The sequence below is a fragment of the Mobula hypostoma genome, chromosome 9 (genome assembly GCF_963921235.1).
Source record: "Mobula hypostoma chromosome 9, sMobHyp1.1, whole genome shotgun sequence".
Lineage (NCBI taxonomy): Eukaryota > Metazoa > Chordata > Chondrichthyes > Myliobatiformes > Myliobatidae > Mobula > Mobula hypostoma.
Window position 1 is genome coordinate 122,279,093 of NC_086105.1, and position 23,173 is coordinate 122,302,265.

The 23,173-nt window shown below is 39.1% G+C and overlaps 1 protein-coding gene across 4 annotated transcripts; it reads left to right on the forward strand.

Annotated features, from left to right (window-relative positions):
• The first annotated feature begins 35 nt into the window (after positions 1-35).
• On the forward strand, positions 36-22,790 carry LOC134352007 (lysine-rich nucleolar protein 1-like). Of its 4 annotated transcripts, none has more exons than XM_063059037.1 (5): positions 36-137; positions 13,264-14,455; positions 14,668-14,751; positions 16,849-16,941; positions 20,962-22,790. In XM_063059037.1, the coding sequence occupies exons 2-5, from the start codon at positions 13,265-13,267 to the stop codon at positions 21,280-21,282; spliced, it is 1,689 nt and encodes a 562-aa protein (XP_062915107.1). In that variant the 5' UTR covers positions 36-137; position 13,264; the 3' UTR covers positions 21,283-22,790. The 4 variants fall into 4 exon arrangements, with proteins under 4 accessions (XP_062915107.1, XP_062915104.1, XP_062915108.1 ...); XM_063059034.1 differs by lacking the exon at positions 36-137 and adding an exon at positions 3,961-4,037; XM_063059035.1 differs by lacking the exon at positions 36-137 and adding an exon at positions 12,682-12,701.
• Positions 22,791-23,173: the final 383 nt, after the last annotated feature.

Sequence of the window (23,173 nt, forward strand, 5' to 3'; positions counted from 1 at the left end):
CCTTTACCCACATGGCACTGCGCGCGAGTGGAAGGGACGAGCTTTCATTACCGGGTTATCTGGTACCGTTGTCGTACACGTGTGTGGGGATTCAAAGCAAGGCCTGCGCTTGTTTTCTCTCACTTGTTGCCACACAGGTGAGAATTATTTAATGTTCACCGTGTCAGGGAAAATTTTACAACTGATTAATTTATCTAGCTGCAAAGTAATTGTTATCAATTAGATACAGGAAAGTTGGAACTGAGAGAGGAATGGCTTCAGGCTCAAGTTTAAGAATCAACTGCATTGTATTAAAATTTCATTTTTTCACACTGGCCTGTAATTATAATGCTTAGAATAATATTTTTTTTACTACAATGATTGCTTTGCCCCATTCCACATAGAGTGATTTTTACAACAAAGCAGTGAAATAAGATTAAATGGATGCATTTCTAAAGAATTTGGCCCTGATTCAAAGGTACAGGTAAAATGTTCAATGTAATTCGATATGTTTAATTGAAAATTAAAATATCTTCAATATTTGGTTTATTTTATGAATATAATAATTTGCATAATTGCAGTTCATATACACCTCACCATTGGAAACTTAAAGCTGCTTTTGGAATTTACATTAAGTTCATAATGTTGTGTACACTCCTATTTCTGTATTGCAGCTGATTTTATGAATGATGCCACTGACATCTAGAAACTAGAAAATAGCATACGGTTCCATGCCACAGCGACTTTAACAGGTAGTCAAACACTGGCTGAGAAATTGGATCATATTGTACATGATTGATGTCCTACATGATACAATTTCCATTTTAAAAAATCAGAACCTGCAGCTTGGTTGAAGAGGCTGTAACGTTCTTCTTTGAGGTCCTCTATGTATGTCTTTTTCTTGGATGATCCCTCGGGATCAAGGATTACTTTTCTTCTGCTCCAGTTTTGTGAGTATTGAAGTGACTGATAAGGCCAGACTCCCCGCACAAATGGGACAGAAGATGCATGACAGGTTAAATGAATAATTTTGAGATGGTAACACTCCTTTTTGCTGTTTACCCTTGGTTTTTGTTTTTTATTTCATTGCAAGGACTTGAGGTTCCTAGTATCTTCATAAATGCCCGTTCTTCATGTCAGAGGCAATGAATTCTCAATGCCAATTTAGTTGCTGTATTTTTTCCAAGTTGGCTTTGAATCTTGAATCCTTGAATATTTTCTTCTGTCCACCTAGTAATCTATTCCCATGGAAGGTGTTAGAGTAGAGTATAGTTTTAAGGTGCTTGGAAGTAGGTATAGAGAGGATGTCGGGTAAGTTTTTCAAACAGAGGGTGGTGGGTGCGTGGAATGCAGTGCCTGCGATGGTGAAAGAGGCACTATCTCTTTAATAAATACGTGGAGTGTAGAAAAATATATAGAGGGCTATGCAGTAGGGAATCTGTAGGCATTTTCTAGAGTAGATTACATGGTTGGCACAACGTTGTGGACCGTAGGCACTGTGATATGCTATAGATGCCTATCTTCTCTGTTCTATTGAATCTGATTTTAGTCATGTCTTGTCAAATGATTAAGTGTAATTGGGGCTTCAATTATGGGGATGTTGGCCTAGGAATGATGCTGACATTGGTTTACTTATTCTTTCAATGAATTTTTCAGAGTTATTGGTGTATCTTTCTTGTAGGTAGTCCAGGCTACAGAAGAATATGACAAAGTAGAGATCGGTGCTGCCCTATGATGTGCAATAACTAGGACACAACGGGCTACTTGGATTCCCTTTCACACTGGAATAGCCTTTGCCATCCATGACCCACATTTGCAGAAGCAGAACTTAGCAGCACTTCCGAGGCCTGTTTCTGCAATAACTTAAGCAGAATGGTCTGGGCAGGTCTAAGCCTGACATTGAGAACACAATTTGGGTATATGTCCCCTTAACTTTTTTTTCTTATTGGCTCTCCTTCTAGTTGGGCAGTCACAGTATCACTTGGCCCACCACAATTCAACATTCTAACATGTTGAATAATTCCTGATCCTTATTCTTGAACAAAACCAACAATCATTCGGCACATTTATGATTTGGAGTGTGACAGCTTAAAAAGTTCAGAGTAAATTTATTATCAAAGTACATACAGGTGCAAGAAAAAGTTGTGAACCCTTTGCAGTTACGTGGTTTTCTGTATTAATTACTCAAAAAGTGTGGTCTAATCTTCATCCAAGTCACAATAATAGACTAACACAATCTGCGTAATCTCACAACACATAAACAATTGTACTTTTCATGTCTTTATTGAACACATTGTTTAATCATTCACAGTCCTGTCTGGAAAAATTATGAGCTGTTGTATTTAATAACTGCTAGAACATCCTTTAGCAGGAATAACCTCCACCAGACATTTCCTGTAGCTGCTGATCAGACTTGCACAATGGCGAGGAGGAATTTTAGACCATTCCTCCATAGAAAACTGCATCAGTTCATCAAAATTTCTGGGATACCTTAAATGAACAGCCCTCTTCAGGACATGCCACAGTATCTCAATTGGATTAAGGTCTGGGCTCTGACTTGGCCATTCCAAAGCATGAATTTTTTTCTTTTTAATCCATTCTGTTGTTGATTTACTCTTGTGTTTTGGATGATTGTCTTGTTGCATCATCCAACTTCTGTTAAGCTTCAGGTGATGGACCGCTTCCTTGACACTCTCTTTTAAAATGTCTCGATACAATTTTGAATTAATTGATCTCTCAATGATTGCAAATTATCCAGGCCCTGAGGCAGCAAAGCAGCCCCAAACCATGATGCTCCTTCCACCATGCTTCACATTTGGGATGAAGTTTTGGTGTTGGTGTGCAGTGTGCCTTTTCCTCGAAACAAAGTGGTGTGCATTTCTGCCAAAAATTAAACTTTTGTGTCATCTCTCCACAGAACATTGTCCTAGAAGCTTTGTAGAGCATCCAGGTGGTCTTCTGTAAATTTGAGACATGCAGCAAATTTTTTTTGGAGAGCAGTGGTTTCCTCCATGGTGTCCTTTGATGACCATTCTTGTTCAGTGTTTTACTTATAGTGGACTCATGAACAGAACTTGAGCAAGTTCTTGGGATTTCTTCAGGTCTTTTGCTGGTACCTTTGGGTTCTTTTTCACTTCCTTTAGCATTGCACATTGTGATCTTGATGTGATCTTTGCAGGACACCCACTCCAAGGGAGAGTAGCAATAGTATTGAATTTCCTCAATTTGTAAACAATTTCTCTTACTGTGGACTGATGAACACTCAGGTCTTTAGAAATGCTTTTGTAGCCTTTTCCAGATTCGCATATCTACAATTCTTCTAAGCTCCTCTGAAAGTTGTTTTGATTGAGACATGCTGCATATAAGCTGATCTTTCTTGAGAAGAGTAGGCTCTGTCAGTAACCTAACTTTGTGTGTCTTTTATTTTTATAGGGCAGGGCACCGCTATAATCCACACATCCAATCTCATCTCATTTATTGGAACACCTGACTCCCAATAGTTTTTGTAGATGGCATTACCCCAGAGATTCACATACTTTTTTGAACCTAGACTGTGATTATTTTTAAATGGTGTACTCAGTATTGATGAGAAGTACAATTGTTTGTGTGTTATTTGTTAAGGCAGATGTGTTTGCCTAATATTGTGACTTAGATGAAGATCAGAGTAATTAATGCAGAAAACCAGGTTCATCAACTTGTTCTTGCAACTTGTATACCGTGTATTAGCATGAGATTAATTTTCTTGCAATTCTCAGGGAAAAAACAATAGAATTTTACAAAAAACAATGTTGATGTGCAAAAGAAGACAAACTCTGCAAATTAAAATAATACCAAGAATGAGTTGTAAGGTGTTCTTAACAGTGAATCAAATAAATATAATACCGAGAATATGAGTTGTAAGGTGTTCTTAACAGTGAATCTCTAGATCAGAACTTATTTCACCTTCTCAGGACCTTGATGGTTGCAGGGTAAAAACTGTTCCTAATCCTACTGACGATGGAGGGCATGTCCTGGGTGGTGCTGGATGATGGATACTGCTTTCTTGTGCAGAAGTCCATGTAAGTGAACTCAATGCTGAGGAAGGCTTTGCCCATGATTGGCTGGACTGTATCCACTACCTTCTGTAGCCCTTTCTGTTCCTGGGCCTTAGTGCTTCCGTACCAGCCTAGATGCGACCCAACTGCTTAGAATACTCTCCACTGTGCATTGACATTTCACTTTCAACATAATTTATAATTCATAGAAATGTTCTTTATAATACTTTCTAATGGCTAGCTTCCCTGTTTCTTCAGAATCAGGTTAATTATCACTTTCTTACATGACATGGAATTTTAAATACAAGAGATTCTGTCTATGTTTTCAAATCTTACGCACATAAAATACTGGAGGAACTGACCAAGTCAGTCAGCATCTGTGGAGGGGAATAACAGTTGATCACAAAGAGAAGAAGATCTGCAGTTGCTGAAAATCCAAGTAAAAACACACAAAATGCTGGAGGAACTCAGTAGGTCAGGCAGCATGTATGGAAAAGAGTAAGCAGTCGACATTTCGAGCTGAGGCCCTTCATCAGGACAGAGAGGGAAGGGTGGAGATGCCTGAATTAAAAGGTGGGGCAAGGGAAAAGAGGCTGGCTAGAAGGTGATAGGTGAAGCCAGATGGGGGGAAAGGTCAAGGGCTAGAGAAGAATGAATCTGATAGGAGAGGATAGAAGAAAGGGAAGGAGGAGGGGACCCACAGGGAAGTAATAGCAAGTGGGAAAAAGTAAAAGGTCAGAGTGGGGAATGTGGTTGGCGGGGAGGGGGTGTTTGGATTTGTTCACTGGAAGAAGAAATTGAAGAAGATGGAGTTAAGGTGTTGTACCCTCCAATCTGAGTGTGGTCTCATCTTGACACAGGAGGAGCCCATGAATCGACATGTCGGAATGGGAATGAGAATCAGAATTAAAATGGTTGGCCACTGGAAAGTACCGCTTATAGTGGATGGTGTGGAGGTGCTCGACAAGGCAGCCCCCTAATTTACCATTGGTCTCACCAATGTAGAGGAGGCTGCATTGGGAGCACTGGACACAATAGTTGACCCCAGCAGATTTGCAGGTGAAGTGTTGCCTCAACTGGAAGGACTGTTTGGGGCCCTGAATGGAGGTGAAGGAGAATTTGTATGGGCAGGTGTAGTACTTAGGCCGCTTGCAGGGATAAGTGCTGTGAGGGAGGTTAGTAGGGAGGGACAAATGGACAAGGGAATCACGGATGAAGTGATGTCTGTGGAAAGCGGAGGTGGGGGGGTGGTAAAGATACGTTTAGTGGTAGCATGTCTTTAGAGATGGCGGAAGTTGCGAAGGATAATGTGTTGGATTCGGAGGCTGATGTGGTGGTAGATAAAGAATAACAGTTGATGTCTCAGGCCAAGACCTTTCATCAGGACTGGAAAGGAAGGTGGTAGAAGCCTGAATCTTTGTGAAGTTCGTTGTTTTATGGCAGTGGGACAGTGCAAGAATTAAAATTATTATAAATTACAAAATAAATAGAACAACAGTCAAAAGGAATGGTGAGGACAATGTTCATTAGTTCATGGACTCTTTAGAAATATGATTGCAGAGTGGAAGAAGCTGTTTCTGAATTGTTGGCTGTGGATCATCAGGCTCCTGTACCTCCACCTTGATAGTGGTAACAAGATGAGGGCACATTTTGGATGGTGAGGGTCCTTAGTGATGGACGCCACCATCTTGAGGTCTCGCCTCTTAAAGATACATTCGATGGTGGGGAAGATTGTGCCCGTGATAGAGCTGGCTGAATCTGCAACCTTCTGCAGCCTGTTTTGATCCTGTGCATTGATTGTTACTTTATTGATCCCAAAGGAAATTACAATGTCAAAGTAGCATTGTGAGTGCACAGATACATAAATACGTATTCGAAGAGAAGCAAAAAGAATTAAAAAATAATTTATCTCAAGCAGTGTAACAGGAAGGGGATCATCACTTCCCCAGCTAAAAGTTGACATTATAGAGCCTATGGCCGAGGGTAAGAATGACCTCATCGTGCTCTTTGGAGCAGCGCAGTTGTCTAAGTCTATTGCTAAAAGTGCTCCTCTGTTCAGCTAAGGTGGCATGCAGAGGGTGAGAAATGTTGTCCAGAACTGTCTGGATTTGCTGTAGGATCCTTTGTTCTACACATCCTCCAGTGTATCCAATTTGACCCCTATAACAGAGCCAGCCTTTCTAATTGGTTTATTCAGCTGGTGGGAACACACATGTTGATGCCATTGCCCCAGCATACCACTGCAGAGAAGATTGTACTAGCGACAACAGACTAGTAGAATATGTGAAGGAGAGGCCTGCATCCTCCAAAGAACCTCAGTCTCCTCAGGAAATAGAGGTGATTGGCCCTTCTTGTACACAGCCTCTGTGTTGGTGCTCCACTCAACTCTGTCATCTAGGTGCTTGTAGGTCCTTACCACATCCACATTTTCACCATCAATAGTAACAGGGAGCAGGCAGGCTTGGTCTTCCTAAAGTCTATCACCATCTCCTTTATCTTACTAATGCTGAGCTGCAGTTGATTCAGCTTCCACCATTTGACAAAGTCCTCCACCAGGGCCCTGTATTTATCCTGGTTTGGAGCCTCCATACCAGGATGCAACCAGTCAAAATACTCTCCAATTAGAAATTTGTAAGAGTGTTTGGTGAGATACCAAATCTTCAAAGTTCAAAGTAAATTTATTATCAAAGTACATGTATGTCACCATATAGGACCCTGAGATTTCTTCATAATTGCACTTGTGTGCTGGGCTCATTACAGGTTCTCCAAAAAATAACACTGAGGAATTTAAAGTTGCCACCACTCTGCACCTCTGACCCTCTGATGAGGACTGGCTCATGGACCTTTGGTTTCCTTCTTCTGAAGTCAATAATCAGCTCCCTGGTCTGATGACATTGAGTAAAAGGTTGTTATGGCACCACTCAACCAGATTTTCCATCTCCCTCCTATCTTTGATTTGGCCTACAACAGTGGTGTTGTCAGCAAATTTGAATATGGTTTTGGGGTTACGCTTTGCTACACAGTCGTAAGTGTAAAGCGAGTGGAGCAAGGGGCTAAGCACGCAGCATTGTGGTACACTTGTGCTGATGGAGATTGTGGTGGAGATGTTGCCAGTCCGAACTGACTGGGGTCTGCAAGTGAGGAAATTGGTGATCCAATTGCACAAGGAGGTATTGAGACCCTAGATGTAGAAGCTTAGTTTTGAGGGGTGATGGTATTGAATGCTGAGCTGTCGTTGATCAAGAGCATCCTGGTGTATGCATCTTTGCTGAGCAGATATTCCAGGGTTGAGTGAAGGGCAAATGAGATGGCATCTGCTGTGGGCCTGTTGCTCCAGTATGCAAAGTGAAGTGGGTCTAAGTTGCTTTTCAGGCAGGAGTTGATATGTTTTGTCGTCAGTCTCTCAAAGCACTTCATCACTGGATGTAACTTTTACTAGACGATAGACTTTGAGGCAGGTCACCACGTTCTTCTTGGGCACCGGTCGGTATAATTGAAGCAGGTGGGTACCTCAGACTGCTGAAGTGGTTAAAGATCTCTGTGAACACTCCAGCCAGTTGATCAGCACAGGTCTTTAGTACGTGGCCAGGTATTGCGTCTGGGCTGGAAACTTCTCATGGGTCCCCCCTCCTGAAGGCTGTTCGCATATTCGCCTCAGAGACTGAAATCATAGGATCATCGGGGACTGTGGGAGGTGGTGACAGTTCCTCCATATTTTTATGGTCAAAGTGAGCAAAAAGGCATTGAGCTTATCTGGAAACAAAGTGGTAACAGTCACCGAAGGCGGCTATGTACAGTGGGTTTTTTTTGCAGCTGACAGGGCAGGTTGTACAAAGTACTTGGAATGCTTAGCTTTATAGAAAATGTGGATTTTATACTACACCTTTCAATAAATTACCGGTCAGGATCTAGTTATGGTAGTATGCCCAAGCCTTTGAACCACACCTTAGAAAGAATGCCGTCAGTACAATTAGGATGCAGAGATTGCTGCAGGACTGAAAGATCAAAGTTGGAGAGATTGCTTTCCAGTACAATGGTCAAATGGGTGATTGGTAGAATTGTAATAACTATAATATGTTTTGACAAAAGTAAATCTGGAAAAAAATGTTTCCAATGAGAATGAAATGGGTAAACAGAAATTTTCTGAAATGCTGCATGAAAAAATTGGGGAAATTGGAGCAGAACTTTGAAAAGTACAGCACTAAAGTAGGTCCTCAAGCCCGCATTGTTGTTGTGCCAAACTAATTAAATATCTAACTGAACTAATCCTGACTGCACAAGGTCCATATCCCTCTATAGGTCCTCAAGATGGCGTCAAGCTGTGACCATCATTTAATTGATTTTTAGTTTTTTTTTGGTTCGTTGGGATAGCTTATCGGACAGGGAGGGGAGTTAGAGGCCAAGTTACAGTTTTAGGGGCAGGGATGTGGAGGAATTAAGGGACATGCAAGAATCTTAAGTCTTGAGTCTTCGCTCCACATTTGAAGGAGAGTGACGCAGATACGGGATACCCTTGGACTGGGCCAGGATGTCTGGCTAACAGCCCAACATGGACAAAGGCTGGTGGGTCCAGAGAGTATGTGAATTGTCAGTGGGTTTTGAGTTGGAGTTCCATATGGGCAGAAGGAACAAGGTCTGATGATCCTCTGGGTTTGCGAATTGGTGAGACCAGAGTTCAAGGCTTAGTGTTCAGATTGCGCCATCAGTGGAGTTCAAGGGTGACCATTGATCAGCAATCTGGAAATCAAAGTCTGTTGAAATCTCTGCGATTGCACTGGGGTAATCAAAGGCCCAATGTCTGCGTGCCTGCGACTGAATCCAGGATGGCCAGAAGCCGAGGCCAAAGAATACGGACTGCCTTGGGGTTAGAGAACACTGTAAGGGTGTGGGTGGGAGGGAGGAATGGAGCTTGTTTTGCATCTGTTTTGTTGCTTGTTGTGTCCTATGTTGTTCTACTGAGCATTGTGGGCATACTATATCGGCGCCAGATTGTGTTGTGGCACTTGTGGGTGACCCCAGCACACCCCTGGTGTGTTGGTTATTAACGCAAACAACACATTTCACTGAACTGTATGTTTCAATGTACACATGATAAAGAAACAAATCTTCAGTCTTGAATCTTGAATTCTCTACACATTCACATGCTTATCTAAAAACCTCCAAACGCCTCTATTTTATTTGCCTCCAATACCATTCCTGGCAGTGCATTCAGATAGCCATTACTCACTGTGAAGAGGAAAAAAATGCCCTTCTCACCTTAAACGCATGCCCTCCATGTATTTCACTCTGGGATAAAGATACCTGCTCTCTATATCTGTCTCTCATTATCATATAAACTTATTTTAGGTCTCTACCCAGCCTCAGCCTCTCCAGAGAATGCAAAACAAGTTTGTTCACCCTCCTTACAGAACTTGCTCTCTAATTCAGGTAGCATCTCAGTAATCCTCTTCTGCACTCCATTCAAAACCTCCCATCCATCATATAATATGTGACCAGAATTGAATGCAATACTTCATATGTGGCCTAACCACAGTTTTATAAAGCTGCAAATCAGTGATGACTCAGAAAGCAGAGAATAAACACCATAGAGGTAATAATTTTCAGGGCTGTAGGAAAGTGTTATTAATTGGATGACTGACAGCAGGTCTGGATGGACTCTTGTGCTGTTCCTTCTGTGATTAGGAGAATAGTTTTGTATGTAGGTACTTATAAATATGAACACTGCTGATAAATGGTAGCCTCATAGTGACTTAATGCACATTTTTACAGGGTCTTTTTCCTTTAACTTTGAGGTGATTCTAATAGCATATCTTTTCTGTTCATGCTTAATATTATTTAATATAATAATTACTTCACTCTTGTACTGGTTTCCAAACTTTTAGTTTGTCAGATTTTGCTCTATGCATTTCTGAATACTGATGGTAGGTTTCACATTCGTTGGCATTTTTAAAAAAGTTTTCTTTGCAGAAAACTTACGACCTGGATGTGGGGGTAAAAGGGTGGGTTGGCAAGTTTGCAGACGACACAAAGGTTGGTGGTGTTGTAGATAGTGTAGAGGATTGTTGAAGATTACAGAGAGACATTGATAGGATGCAGAAGTGGGCTGAGAAGTGGCAGATGGAGTTCAACCCGGAGAAGTGTGAGGTGGTACACTTTGGGAGGACAAACTCCAAGGCTGAGTACACAGTAAATGGCAGGATACTTTGTAGTGTGGAGGAGCAGAGGGATCTAGGGGTACGTGTCCACAGATCCCTGAAAGTTGCCTCACAGGTAGATAGGGTAGTTAAGAAAGCTTATGGGGTGTTAGCTTTCATAAGTCGAGGGATAGAGTTTAAGAGTCGCGAGGTAATGATGCAGCTCTATAAAACTCTGGTTAGGCCACACTTGGAGTACTGTGTCCAGTTCTGGTCGCCTCACTATAGGAAGGATATGGAAGCATTGGAAAGGGTACAGAGGAGATTTACCAGGATGCTGCCTGGTTTAGAGAGTATGGATTATGATCAGAGATTAAAGGAGCTAGGGCTTTACTCTTTGGAGAGAAGGAGGATGAGAGGAGACATGATAGAGGTGTACAAGATATTAAAAGGAATAGATAGAGTGGATAGCCAGCACCTCTTCCCCAGGGCACCACTGCTCAATACAAGAGGACATGGCTTTAAGGTAAGGGGTGGGAAGTTCAAGGATATTAGAGGAAGGTTTTTTTACTCGGAGAGTGGTTGGTGCATGGAATACACTGCCTGAGTCAGTGGTGGAGGCAGATACACGAGTGAAATTTAAGAGACTACTAGACAGGGATATGGAGGAATTTAAGGTGGGGGGGTTATATGGGAGGCAGGGTTTGAGGGTCGGCACAACAATGTGGGCCAAAGGGCCTGTACTGTGCTGTACTGTTCTATGATTCTATGAAAAAAAAGCTAGTGTATAAATAATCAAAATTTCTGCTAATGAATCAGAATTTGGTTACAATTATCTGCTCCACTTTTATTTCTTCATTGAGAAACTTGGCAAATGGCCAGCTCAAAATCAAATTAAGGAATTTTCTCACATGTTCATCTTTAAGTTAACAACTATCGACTCCTTTATACTTCAGCAGCTTGTTGTGTTAATTTACATTTAGATTCACTTATCCATTCAGGGCCCCAACCGGTCCTTCCAGATGAGGCAACACTTCACCTGTGAATCTGCTGGGGTCATCTGTTGTGTACGGTGCTCTCGATAAGGCCTCCTGTTCATTGGTGAGACATGTCCTAAATTGAGGGACTGCTCGTCGAGCTCCTCCGCACCATCTGCCACTAGTGGGACTTCCTGGTGACCAAACATTTAAATTCCGATTACCATTCTGATGTGTCGATCTAAGGCCTCCTTTTATGCCAAGATGAGGCCACCCTCAGGGTGGAGGAGCAACACTTTATATTCCCTCTGGGTACCCTCCAACCTGTTGATAGAGTATTGATTTCTCCTAGTGAGCAGATGCCCCTCCCTCCTTCGTCTATTCCCCACTCTAACCTTTCACTTTTTCTCACTTGCCTATTACTTCCCCCGGGTCCTCTCCTCCTTCCTTCTACTGTCCACTCTCCTCTTCCATAAGATTCCTTTTTCTTCAGCTCTTGAAGTTTCCCACCCACTTGGCTTCACCTATCACCTCCCAGCTAGCCACTTTCCCCTCCCCCATCTTTTTATTCAGGCATCTCCCCCCACCTTCCTTCTCAGTCCTGAAGAAGGGTCTCGGCACAGAACGTCGACTTTGTACCTTTTCCATAGATACTGCCTGTCCTGCTAAGATCTCTAGCATTTTGTGTGTGTTACTTTGATACTAGTCCAGCTCGTTCACTGTCTCTGGAAATCTCTTATAATCACTCAGAAGAGCTGATGTGAATTGGTTTAGCTTTTATTTAGTATGAAATTACCTTTCTTTTCTCAAAAATCCAGCATAACAGAATGCTTATCCCTATTTTCTGCTTAGAGAAAGGCTATTTATTTTGTCCTGGCCAACTTGAGATTAAGAAAAACAAATCCAGTTTGCTCATTTAACTGATGGCTGCAATATAATGTTGCAGCTCGATAAAACCCCATTTAGACTACACTTGGAATATTGCATTCAGTATTCCAAGTGTGGTCTGCCAAGAGAAGGATGTGTAAACTTTAGAGAGAATACAGAGATTTACAAAGTGCTGCCTGGATAGGAGAGTATGTCTTAAGTGGACAGGTTGAGCGAGCTACAGCTTTTCTCTTTGGAGCAGAGGATCATAGGCGACTTAATAGAAGTATACAAGATGTTAGGAGTCATAGATTGAGTGGACAGCCAAAGACTTTTCCTAGGGCAGAGGTGGCTAATTTGAGGGGGCATAATTTTACGGTGATTAAAGGAATGTATAGAGAGGATATCGGAGTTTAGTTTTTATTTTGCACAGAGTGAGATAAGTGTGTGGAATGTGCTGCCACAGGTGGTGTAGAGCCAGAGATATTAAAGACATTTAAGAGACTCTTAGATAAGGTACATAAATGATATAAAATTGGAGGGCTATGTGGGAGGGAAGGGTTAGGTTGATTTTGGAATAGGTTAAAAGGTTAGTACAACATCATGGGCCAAATCACCTGAGCTGTGCTGTAATGTTCATTCTGGTAACTCTTCTGAAACCCTTCCAAGGCTTTGAAATGCAGTCGACTTAAACTGCATGTATGAATGAGGTTGAGCCATTGATTATAACTGCTTTCATAACTTTTTCATGTTCTTTTGTGGCTCTTATTTATGTTCATTTTACCTGCTTTCTCATCTTGTCTAATATTTGCAAATGTTTCTGTGAGTTTACTCCCACAGCTCCTTTATTTGTTGAACTATGTATTAGATGTTGCCTGACAATTTTGTGCCACTTTATACTTTTAATAATGCTGAAAGAAAGACACCAATAAATGCTTCTTATGTCCTTGAAAAATATTGCAAGTATTTAATAAAATGTAATTTAAGTACCAAAATGTAGTAATTTTAACATACTGGTGTCTTGATTAAATCAAATGAAATTAATACTAACTCCAGCATATTCCAAAATAATAGTTCATTATGAAGTCAGATATTTTTTGAAAAATGTAAAGAAAATGAATTTGCTTCAACACAGAAGATGAAATATTTGTGATCCTGAAATTGTTGAAAGCTATTTGTAGCAGCCTACTGAATATCTGGAATGTGAGAATGATGTGTCTGAAATGATCAAGTTAACCAATTGGAACATTAATGTATTTTGTTTTTTTTTAGAATGCACAAACGCGACATTGAGGCTACTCAATCAAAGTCAGTAAAGAATAAAAAACAAATTGAAATAATTGTTACCGACACTCAGAGAAAAGAATTTAGTGAGAAACATAAATCTGAAGGGAAGAAAAAGAAAAAGCATAAAGTGAAAACTCTTCTAAGTGAGGCAAATGAATCGGAACTAGCTTCGTACCCTGAAGCGTGCAGTGATATGAAGTCAGTTAAGAAGAAGAAAAGCAAATCTAAAAGGGCGAGAACTATAGAAGAAGATAAAGGATCCAAGAATGAAAAAAAATTGACAAAGGAAGAGAATCCACCAGAAGGAGAAGTTCAGGAGGATGTATATGGTGGTTTAAAAAAGAAAAAGAAAAAGAAAAAAAAGTGTAAACCAGATGATGATTCTGACCCACAGAACATTACTGAAGAGAGTAATAGAAAAACATGTGAGGATGAAGCAGGCAGAGTTCAGAATGAAGCCAAACATGTTAAGAGTGTGAGCAAAGATGGTGTCAGACATGTCAATGTGGAAGAAGGCTTAGCTAAAGGTATCAAAACATCAGATGGTACTGCAGATGAAATGACAGAAGAACCTTGTGTTGCTGATGCCAAAAGTATGAAGAAAAAGAAGAAGCGATCTCATATGGAGAATATTGAAACACATGAAACTGAAAAATCACCAAAGAAACAAAAAAAAGACAAACATTCTGGTGAACTCGAAACTGGGTATGACCAATTCAGCCAAGCAGATGTAAGAAAGCAAAAACATAATCAAATGGTAGACAACCATAACAATGAGACAGACAAAAAATTCACAAAAAAGAAGAAGAAAGAAAAGCTACATTCCAAAAGGCATCTATTGGAACCTGAAGAGTCACACAATGAACATTCATCACTGGAAAATGAGAGGAAAAATTTGGAAGAAATTGAAAATGTCACTGAATGTAGTACAAAGTCTAAAAAGAAGAAAAGGAAAAGATCCATTACTGCTGAAGGAGAAGAAATTGAAAAAAATGATAAAGAAATAAATAAATGTGACAAAACTAGTAATATTTGCAAATCCCAACACTCCCCTTCAAAGAGGACAAAAGAGGACAAGCAGGAAGCAGCATTAGATGTTCCTAAGGAATCTATAAAAAATAAAAAGAAAATTAAAAAGGGAAAGAAAGACGCCCCACCTGGGACCCAAGCTTTTAAAGTAACGCAAATTAATTTTCATGTTGCTTAAACTGTAAAGTATTTAAAGGAATTTGTTTTGCCATGAAGCCATGACCTTCTCAAGCAGCAGTTCTGTTTGAAAGCAGCTTAACAGTAATTTGTGTTTTCTTTTACATAAAATTATTTTTATTTGTACCTTTTTGTATATGGATGTGTGATAAAGTGAAATGTTGCTGAATTTTGTTATTTCAGGTAAAAACAGAGCAGTGCGACAGTGATGATTTGCAGATTATATCTGAAAGAAAAGGAAGTTTATTTGAAGTGACAATAGACAAGGTACACAAATGCATTGAACATCTGTTCATTGTAGGAAACAGGCAGAACAGGCTACATAGGCAACAGCATGACTGTATAGGCCTATGATTCATTTTCAGTCGTTCTATATAAACCCGATGGATGGCAATAAACAAAGGAAAATTGATATTTTATTAATAGGAGAAAAGTTATACGCAGAAGATGGGCTTCTAATTATGGTTTCCAGTCAACAAAGTATTATATTTGAAAGTCAAAGTATTTTGGCTGAGCATCAGTCTCAGTAGATCAGGCAACATGTGGAAACAACAACAGTTAATGTTTTAGATTGACGACCTTTTGTCAGAACTGAGGTCATTGACCTGAAACTTTTAACTTTTGTTTCTTGCTCCATAGATGCAGCCTGACCTGCTGAGAATTTCCAACATTTTCCGTTTATAGGTATCTAATATTTGACTTCAGTTGCAGGTATTTTATTGCCAATTTAGCTGCAGTTTTCCTCCAACTGCTTGTTTTAAAATGAGAAGTTATAACTGGCTATATCATCAATGTTAACTATAATCCAGTTTATCTTTGATGAAACACTCTTAACAGAAGTCATTGGGTAGCAATTTGGACTCAGAACCTTAGTTGGTTCTTTTCTTTAAATGAGGCCAAATGAAGCCAATAGTAGCATTTTGGATACTTTAGACGGAAATCATATGCACACAGGGCATCAAAATTGAGGTCTTCTTGAATGTTTGGCCTAATTACTCATTGGATAAAGCTTCAAAATACTATATATGAATTTAATGTATAAATTACCATACAAGGAAAAGAACTGTTAAATGTGTAACAGTGTATTTTAGAAATATACTGTTATTTTTCCAGATTGAAATCATCACAGTGATGGCCATCCAAGATTAGATTAGATTATGAGGAAGATTGTGTACTTCCTTGAAATGAGTTGGCAAGCCTTATAAATAGAACAGCAGGGTGGGAAGTATTGCCACCAAGAAGCACTTATTGCTTCTTTTCAGAAGAAGAGAGGAAAATAAGAATTGATGGTAGAATGAAAAGGAAATTGCATTTATGTAATAGAACGTAGGAGAATAAGGGGAGACTTGATAGAGATGCAGGTTTTTTCCACTGAAGTTAGGTGTTACTACAGCTAGAGGTCATAGGTTAAAGGTGAAGGATGAAATATTTAAGGGCAACCTGAGGGGTAACTTCACTTACGAGGTGGTGTGTATGTGGAACGAGCTGCCAGCAGAAGTACTGGAAGCAGGTTCATTTGCAACATTTAGGAGAAGTTTGGCTAGGTACCTGGCTGCTCCTTTAACCATTGTTTGTTTTCACTTCAATATGTTGTTGTTCAATAATATGAAAAAAGTAGGACGTCCATCCTGTCAATCATTGGGAATATTCTGTCAAGGTTCCTGAATGTGATATCCTACAGAGCTTTGAATGTATTTTTAATAATGAGTTAATCATTTATAAAGGGTGTTATTCATAGTTTACTTTTGGATTGAGGAAGAGAAAGGAAGTGCCACAGAAACAGCATCTGGGCATAGTTAACCCAAGATTGTCTGTGAACCAAGAGTTTGCTTTATGGACGTCTTCTAAAGGAGGATTGCGTAATTTGGTCACATTCTCTAATTAGATCATCTCCAATACCTTGGAACTGGTAATATGATTCCTTTACTTGAGAACCATAATATGAATTTTATTTTCTAACTCCAAAACTATTTCAACATTTCTCAGTAGCATCTCTGCGTACATTCAGCTAGAAACTTGTCCCTGGTCATACGCATTAAGTGCCCAATATGATTATACTCCCGATCCCAAAATTTTACAAGTTATTGAAGCAGAGGTCAATTGGCTGTCACTGCATTTACAAAATGAGACCCAAGATAGAATCCTTACTTCCCACCCCCTAAAATGTTCTTCTTGCCGCACGACTTGAGTGGCAATATTTATCTTTGAAGTTAGTATTCTTTAAAACATTGAATGCAACGTTAACATCAAAATACAGATTGAAGTCTAGGTTATCACCCTTCTAAAACCATGCTTACATTCTTCTTTGCATAATTTGCAAATGTGAAATGGAACATTTTATTCATTTTATATTTTTTATTTTAGGCTAGACGGAAGGCTTTGCAGGAAGAAATTGATCGAGAATCTGGTAAAACAGATACTCCTGAACCAAGAGCTTCTTTTGAAACTAAACCATTAGTAAGTAATTTACCAATTTACAGATTATTTTATGAATTGCTAAAAGAAACCTCTAGCATAGGGATTAATGCAGGAAGTTAACAGTTAGTTGTGAAAACGAACTTCAGGTTAACAATTGGACAATATTTTGAACTCCCCTCTGATTCCTCAGTTTTGAAAGATTCTGCAGTGTTTGATAGTTACAGCAAAATGCCTCCCAATCAAAAGTTAACAAATTTAGTTGTTAGCTTGCAATAATTTTGAGTTTTGCCCTACTTGCTGTTATAAGATTTGGGAAAAAAAAGTAGGTACACATTAAATTTTTTGATGCTTTAATTGGCTACAGATTTAATATTTTATGATAACTGCTTACTGAATGAAGAAATGGTTTTCATATTGTTAATATATTCAAACTACATTTTTAAAGTAAGCACACCTTTTAGTGAAATTTATAATTATAAACCATAATTCAGTTTGTGGTTATTAAATCAACTTCACAATAATACATTTGTCACATACTTGCTACTTACTATTAAAAGTCAATGGAATTATCTTGGCCAAATGATCCTATTTCTTGATTTGGCATGGGATCATCAACAAGCCCATTCAGTGCAAATTTTAAATTTTAAATCCAGGAGATAGCATGGGTACTATAGGAAATGGTAGGTTGTAACATTGGTTCAGTCATAATTTTGAATTGCATTAATGCAGATCAGCTTTATCATTAACTGTCTTGATATGGAAATGCTGAATCCAGTTATTGGTGATAACTAGAAACTAGTGGGTCTGCCACCCATATATTCCCTTCCTGATATTTGGCTAATACTTTAGCATCCATTTAGCACTGGCAGCCAAAGACAAATTTTGACCTGAGAAGTCTAAAATATGTGTTTATGTCAGCGTCAGCTAAATTTTTTTCACTTTGATCACAGAATTTCAACCAAAAATAAATTTTCATCAGGAGAAAATAGAATGCTCAAACTATTTGTGTTTCCTCAACACCTGATATATAATATCGATAGAGGTAAAGGTGGAGTAATTACAGAGGGGGAGTTTTAAGAGGACAGTTTGACAGTTTGCAGTAGAAGAAAAGGAAAAATGTGGAAGCTGTTGAATGTGCAAAGAACTAGACCAGTAGAAAAATTACATGGAGCATCAAATTTATTCTACTTTCGTATGATATTCATTTTACATTTATTAATATAATAGTTTTTGTATTCCACCAACGAAGAAATAGATACTCATTATGCTCTTTTGTCTTTGGCTCAATATACATTTTAATAAGAAGAGGTTTTATTATTTAATGGGACATGGGTTCACTGAGGTAATTCCAGCATTTATTGTGCATCTCTAAGTATCCTGTATTGACAAGGCATTTAAAAGTCAAACATGTCAGATAACAAGTACAGTATGATTTCTCTGGTTCACACCTGCTAATTCGAACCTTGAATTTGAACTGCAGAACTGTGGAATTGCATAACTGCTATGGTTTATCCAGCTGTTCTGTGAGCAGAGACACTTTTTAAAATTACATTGGTGTGGATGATATTTCTCTGGCTGACATTTCAAGAAACGGGGGTCACTGTTTAAAAATAAGGTTTTAGCAATTCAGGATAGCATTGACAATAAATTTCTCCATGCAGGAGGAAGAGATTTGTTTGGAAGAGATGTGTGGAGGCTCATTCACTGAGTATGTTCAAGACTAAGAATGATTGCATTTTAGTTATCAAAAATCCAAGGATCTGTGGTTTGTGTGCAAACAAGTCATTCAGCCATAATCTCATTAGAGAGTGGAGCAATCAGTATGGGCCAACGTGGCCTAGTCTTTGCTATTACTTTTATTTTTATACCCCACAGCAGTAGGTAATAGAATCAGTTCCTGCTTACTAAAGCTGCCAATGTGTGAAGGATTTTTACACTTTTGGAGTGGAACCAGTTGGAATCTGCATTATAGATAAAACTTCATTGATAGTAGAGCATAGGAGACCCAAAAATCCACTTAAATTTTAAGTTCTGTTCCAGCAAAGATAACCTGGGCCTTTGCCACAGCAAGCTCATTCCATGACAACTCTCCTGCATTTATCCTGTTGGTGGCTGCCTGAAGTTGTCCTTGCTACATAGTCACATCTGCTTGGAATTATGCATTAGAAACTCAAGCTACTAGATGCTTGTGCCTCTTTGCCCAATGAACTACTGCCACTTGGCAGTGGCCATACCATAGATCAAATCCATTATATTTTGTCTGTTTCTAGTTTTGAACATTAAATTGGTGAAGATACCATAAGCCTAATAGAATAGATTTACAGTATGGTGCAAAAGTATTAGTTAGGCACCCTAATTTTTTTTTACTTTTGTTTTAGATGTTTATTTTTTGTCTTCTGCATTAGTGTGTCAGTAGAAAAGAGCTCATTTTAGATGTCCAAACATTCATTCTCCAAAAAATTAAATCTTAGAGATTTTCTTGTATTTCGTTAAAGAAAGTAAGTATTAAGTAGTAGTCCAATCCCAACAAGAGAAAATCTGCAGATGCTGGAATTCCAAGCAACACATACTAAATGCTGTAGGAACAGAGAAGGCCTGGCAGCATTTATGAAAAAGAGTAAACAGTTGATGTTTTGGGCCGAGACCCTTCATCAGTCCTGATTAAAATTAAAAACTTGATTTCTTTGTGTCTATTTATCCAGTGCATGATTAAACAAAGATAACAAACGGATGCTAATGATCAATGACATAATGACCTGAATGAACTAAACTGATTAACTGGAACAGAAATGGGTGAAGAAGGAATCAAACTGGGTGAAGAACAACCAAACTAAAAGCTGAGGGTGTGGCAGATGTGGCACTTTAACCTTCAAATCATCAGTTCTTACACCATGGCGAGAGTGAGCATTGCAACAAGACACAAGGTGGTCATCCTGCATCAGAAAGGTCTCTCCCAAGCAGAAATTTTGCGGCAGACAGGAGTTTCAAAGTGTGCTGCCCACACTCTTCTGAAGAAGCACAAAGTAATGGGCAAGATTGAGGGCCAAAAAACACAGTGGGCGGCCACAGAAACCGAGTGCAGCAGATGAGAGATACATCAAACTGACGTCCTTCATCAAACTGACGTCCTTTCTAAATCAGAAGGCGTCCTGTACTTCTGTTAAGTGTGAACTCACAGGAACAACTGGAACTCACTGTCCAAAGAAGTCTTGTCAGAAGTGGTCTTCATGGAAGAGTTGCTGGCAAAAAGCCATTCCTCTAAAGTGGAAACAAAGCCAAGAGACTCATCTATGCACAAAAATACAAAGACTGGAGCGCTGAACCATGGCTGCAAGTGTTCTGGACTGACGACAAAATTTGAAATTTTGGCTCAAGCAAGAGGCATTTTGTTCATAGAAGAGCTGGAGAGTGCCACATGGACAAGTGCCTGCAGCTAACAATGAAGCATGATGAAGGTTCCCTGCAGGCTTGGGGCTGCAATTCTGCATATGGGGTTGGTGATCCGGTCAGAATTAATTGAATCCTCAATGCTGAGAAATACAAGCATATTTTCATCCATTGCGCAATGCCATCACAGAGGCATCTGATCGGTGCAACTTCTTTCTGCAGCAGGACAATGACGCCAATCACATGACCAAGGTCATAAAGAACTATCTTCAACTAAAAGAAGATCAAGAAGTTCTGCAACAGATGGTCTGGCTTCCACAGAGCCCTGATCTCAACATCATTGTCTGGGATTACATAGAGACAGAATCGAGACAGCCAGAGTGTGCAGAAAACTAGGGCAGGTTCTCTGAGATGCTTGAAAAAACTTACCAGCAGATTTTCTTGTAAAACAAGCAAAGGGCGGTCACAGCAAATATTGATTTGATTTAGTTTTTTGCTATTTACTGCTCTTTAAAGTAAATTTTTAATATTTAAAAACTTTCTGTATCATTACTTTGAAAGCATCTTAGCTTTACAGATTTTTTTACACTTGTCTAAGACTTTTGCTCAGTGCTGTATATATTTGGAATAATGCAGGATTCTCACCTTTTAATATTTTTTCCCCTACTGTAGTGCACCGGTACCCAATGGGACACAGCCACGTTTGAAAGTGTGGATCAGAAAAATAAATTCTTGAGACTTATGGGTGGCCTTAAATCTTCTAATCAAACTCAATCAACTGGACATGTTTATGGAAAACCAAACATGGCATTTAACAAGCAAGAAGAAAAAAAACATAATAGTATTCTGCAAAGGGAATTTGATAAAGCATTGAACCTTCGTCAAAATCGAGGAATTGGCCTGGGCTTCCAAGCTTCTCCTGATCATGCTAAAACAAAAACATTTTTTATAGATAAGCACGCCACCAACTCAAAGAAGTTTGACTTAGACTAAAGGTATCAGTGCAGGTTTGTTTCAAAACATAAAGTATTGTATAGTTAATTCATTTTGGAAGAATATGTTGCTCTCCTTCAGGGTTGTTTTCCTGTACAGTAAGGAGTACTTTGTTGTATTACAGTATTGAGTTCAGTTCTTTGCCTTGTCCAACCCAAATCTATTTAACTGTAGTTCGATCTGATTCAGTTTGGCATAGATTTCTTTTCCATATTTGCTTTTACAATTAAAGCTAGGCTAGTTTAGTTTCTCAACATGAATATTTTATCTGGACATTAATCATAAAGCATAAATGCAGCCTAATTTAATGTAGTTTATGATTTATTACAAATTTTGTAGCCTGCATAAAAATGACAGTATGTCATTGTAATGAAAAGAAAGCAAAATCAATAATGGAATTAATGAGTATTTTGCAGTAGATAAATATTCAGTCCAAATAGTTTATGACATCAACCTGTATATGAGCATCAGAATTTGAGTTCTTAATTAATTAAAAGTAAACTTGTATAATAATTTCCCAAACTAGTCTTTTCTAGTCAATTATTCTAAAAAAAAAACCCAGGAAAGGGATTCAGCCCTGTTTCACTCACATTTTTGCAGTAAGTGGCTGCTCAATGCAACCAAACTAGCAGTGTTAAATTGTGTGCATAAAGGATTCCTGAATTATGTATGATGCAGTATTGGTTTGGACAACACTATTGGAGGCTGTCTGTTTGAGAATCCCTCTCAGATCTTCATTATTGACTGCAGTCTCCTCAACTGTGATTCTTGCTCCAATATTTAAAGAAACCACTTGGAGTCACTAATAAGTTTTTAACTGTTAACTTGCTTAATGTGTAGACAAGAACAGTAGCAGTGCCTCAATAATAATGTCAGCCCACACTCAGTAACCATTTCTTCAGCCCCATCACCACTCACCTATTCTCTTTTGTTCTTTGATATTTGAATAATCAGTTGGTATTTTGCAGTTCAGCTGAATATGGCTGATAAGACCAAAGCCCATTATAATACTCACTGGAAAGTGTGCTGAACATTTTAAATACCTCTGGCTTAAGTACAACCGTGAAAATACTATGACTTAATTTTTGGCTTTGCTTGGACCATATATTTCTAGACTTCATTAAAGCCTTGGTTCAAACTTGGATAAAAGAGCTGAATTTCCAAGATCAGATGAGTGTTCTTGACAGCATTTGACTGACTATGGCATTCAAGAAGCTCTTTTTAAAGACATTTGAATTTTGAGATAAACTCCATTTGTTGGAGTTTTTCCTACACAGATGAAGATTCTCAAGGAGATTAATCATCCTGGCCCAGGATATTGCTGTATGAGTTCTTCAGAGCAGGATCATAATCCAGGCAATCTTCCTCTGCTTCATATAGACTTTACTATCATTTGAAGAATGAAGGGGGAATCTCATTGGAAAGGAAGGGAGAAGATACCAGAATAAGAAGGTGGAAGGATGGGATGGAGTATAAGCAGAGAGGTGATAGGGGAAGGTAGGTGGGGGGGTGGAGGCCAGGGGGATGAAGTGAGAAGCTGGGAGGTGATAGCTGAAGAAGGAGGAACCTGATTGGAAAGGAGAGTGGATCATGGGAGAAAGGGAAGGAGAAGGGGCACCAGAGGGAGGTAATAGGCATATGAGGAGAAAAAGAGTAAGTGTTTGGCCTTACTTTATTGTTGAAACTCCTTATACAACAGCTTCACTACTGCACCAGGTCAAGAATGTGGTTTCCCTGCAAGAGCATCTTGAGACGGTAAATAAATCGTAGCCTTGTCAGTAATATTTAGTAATTCCCATAAGCAGATACAATTCTTGTTCATTTTTGACCAATGTGCACTGCTTTTCTCCCAACACCACGTGGTTGCCATGTTCCAGCTTAATAGACTTCT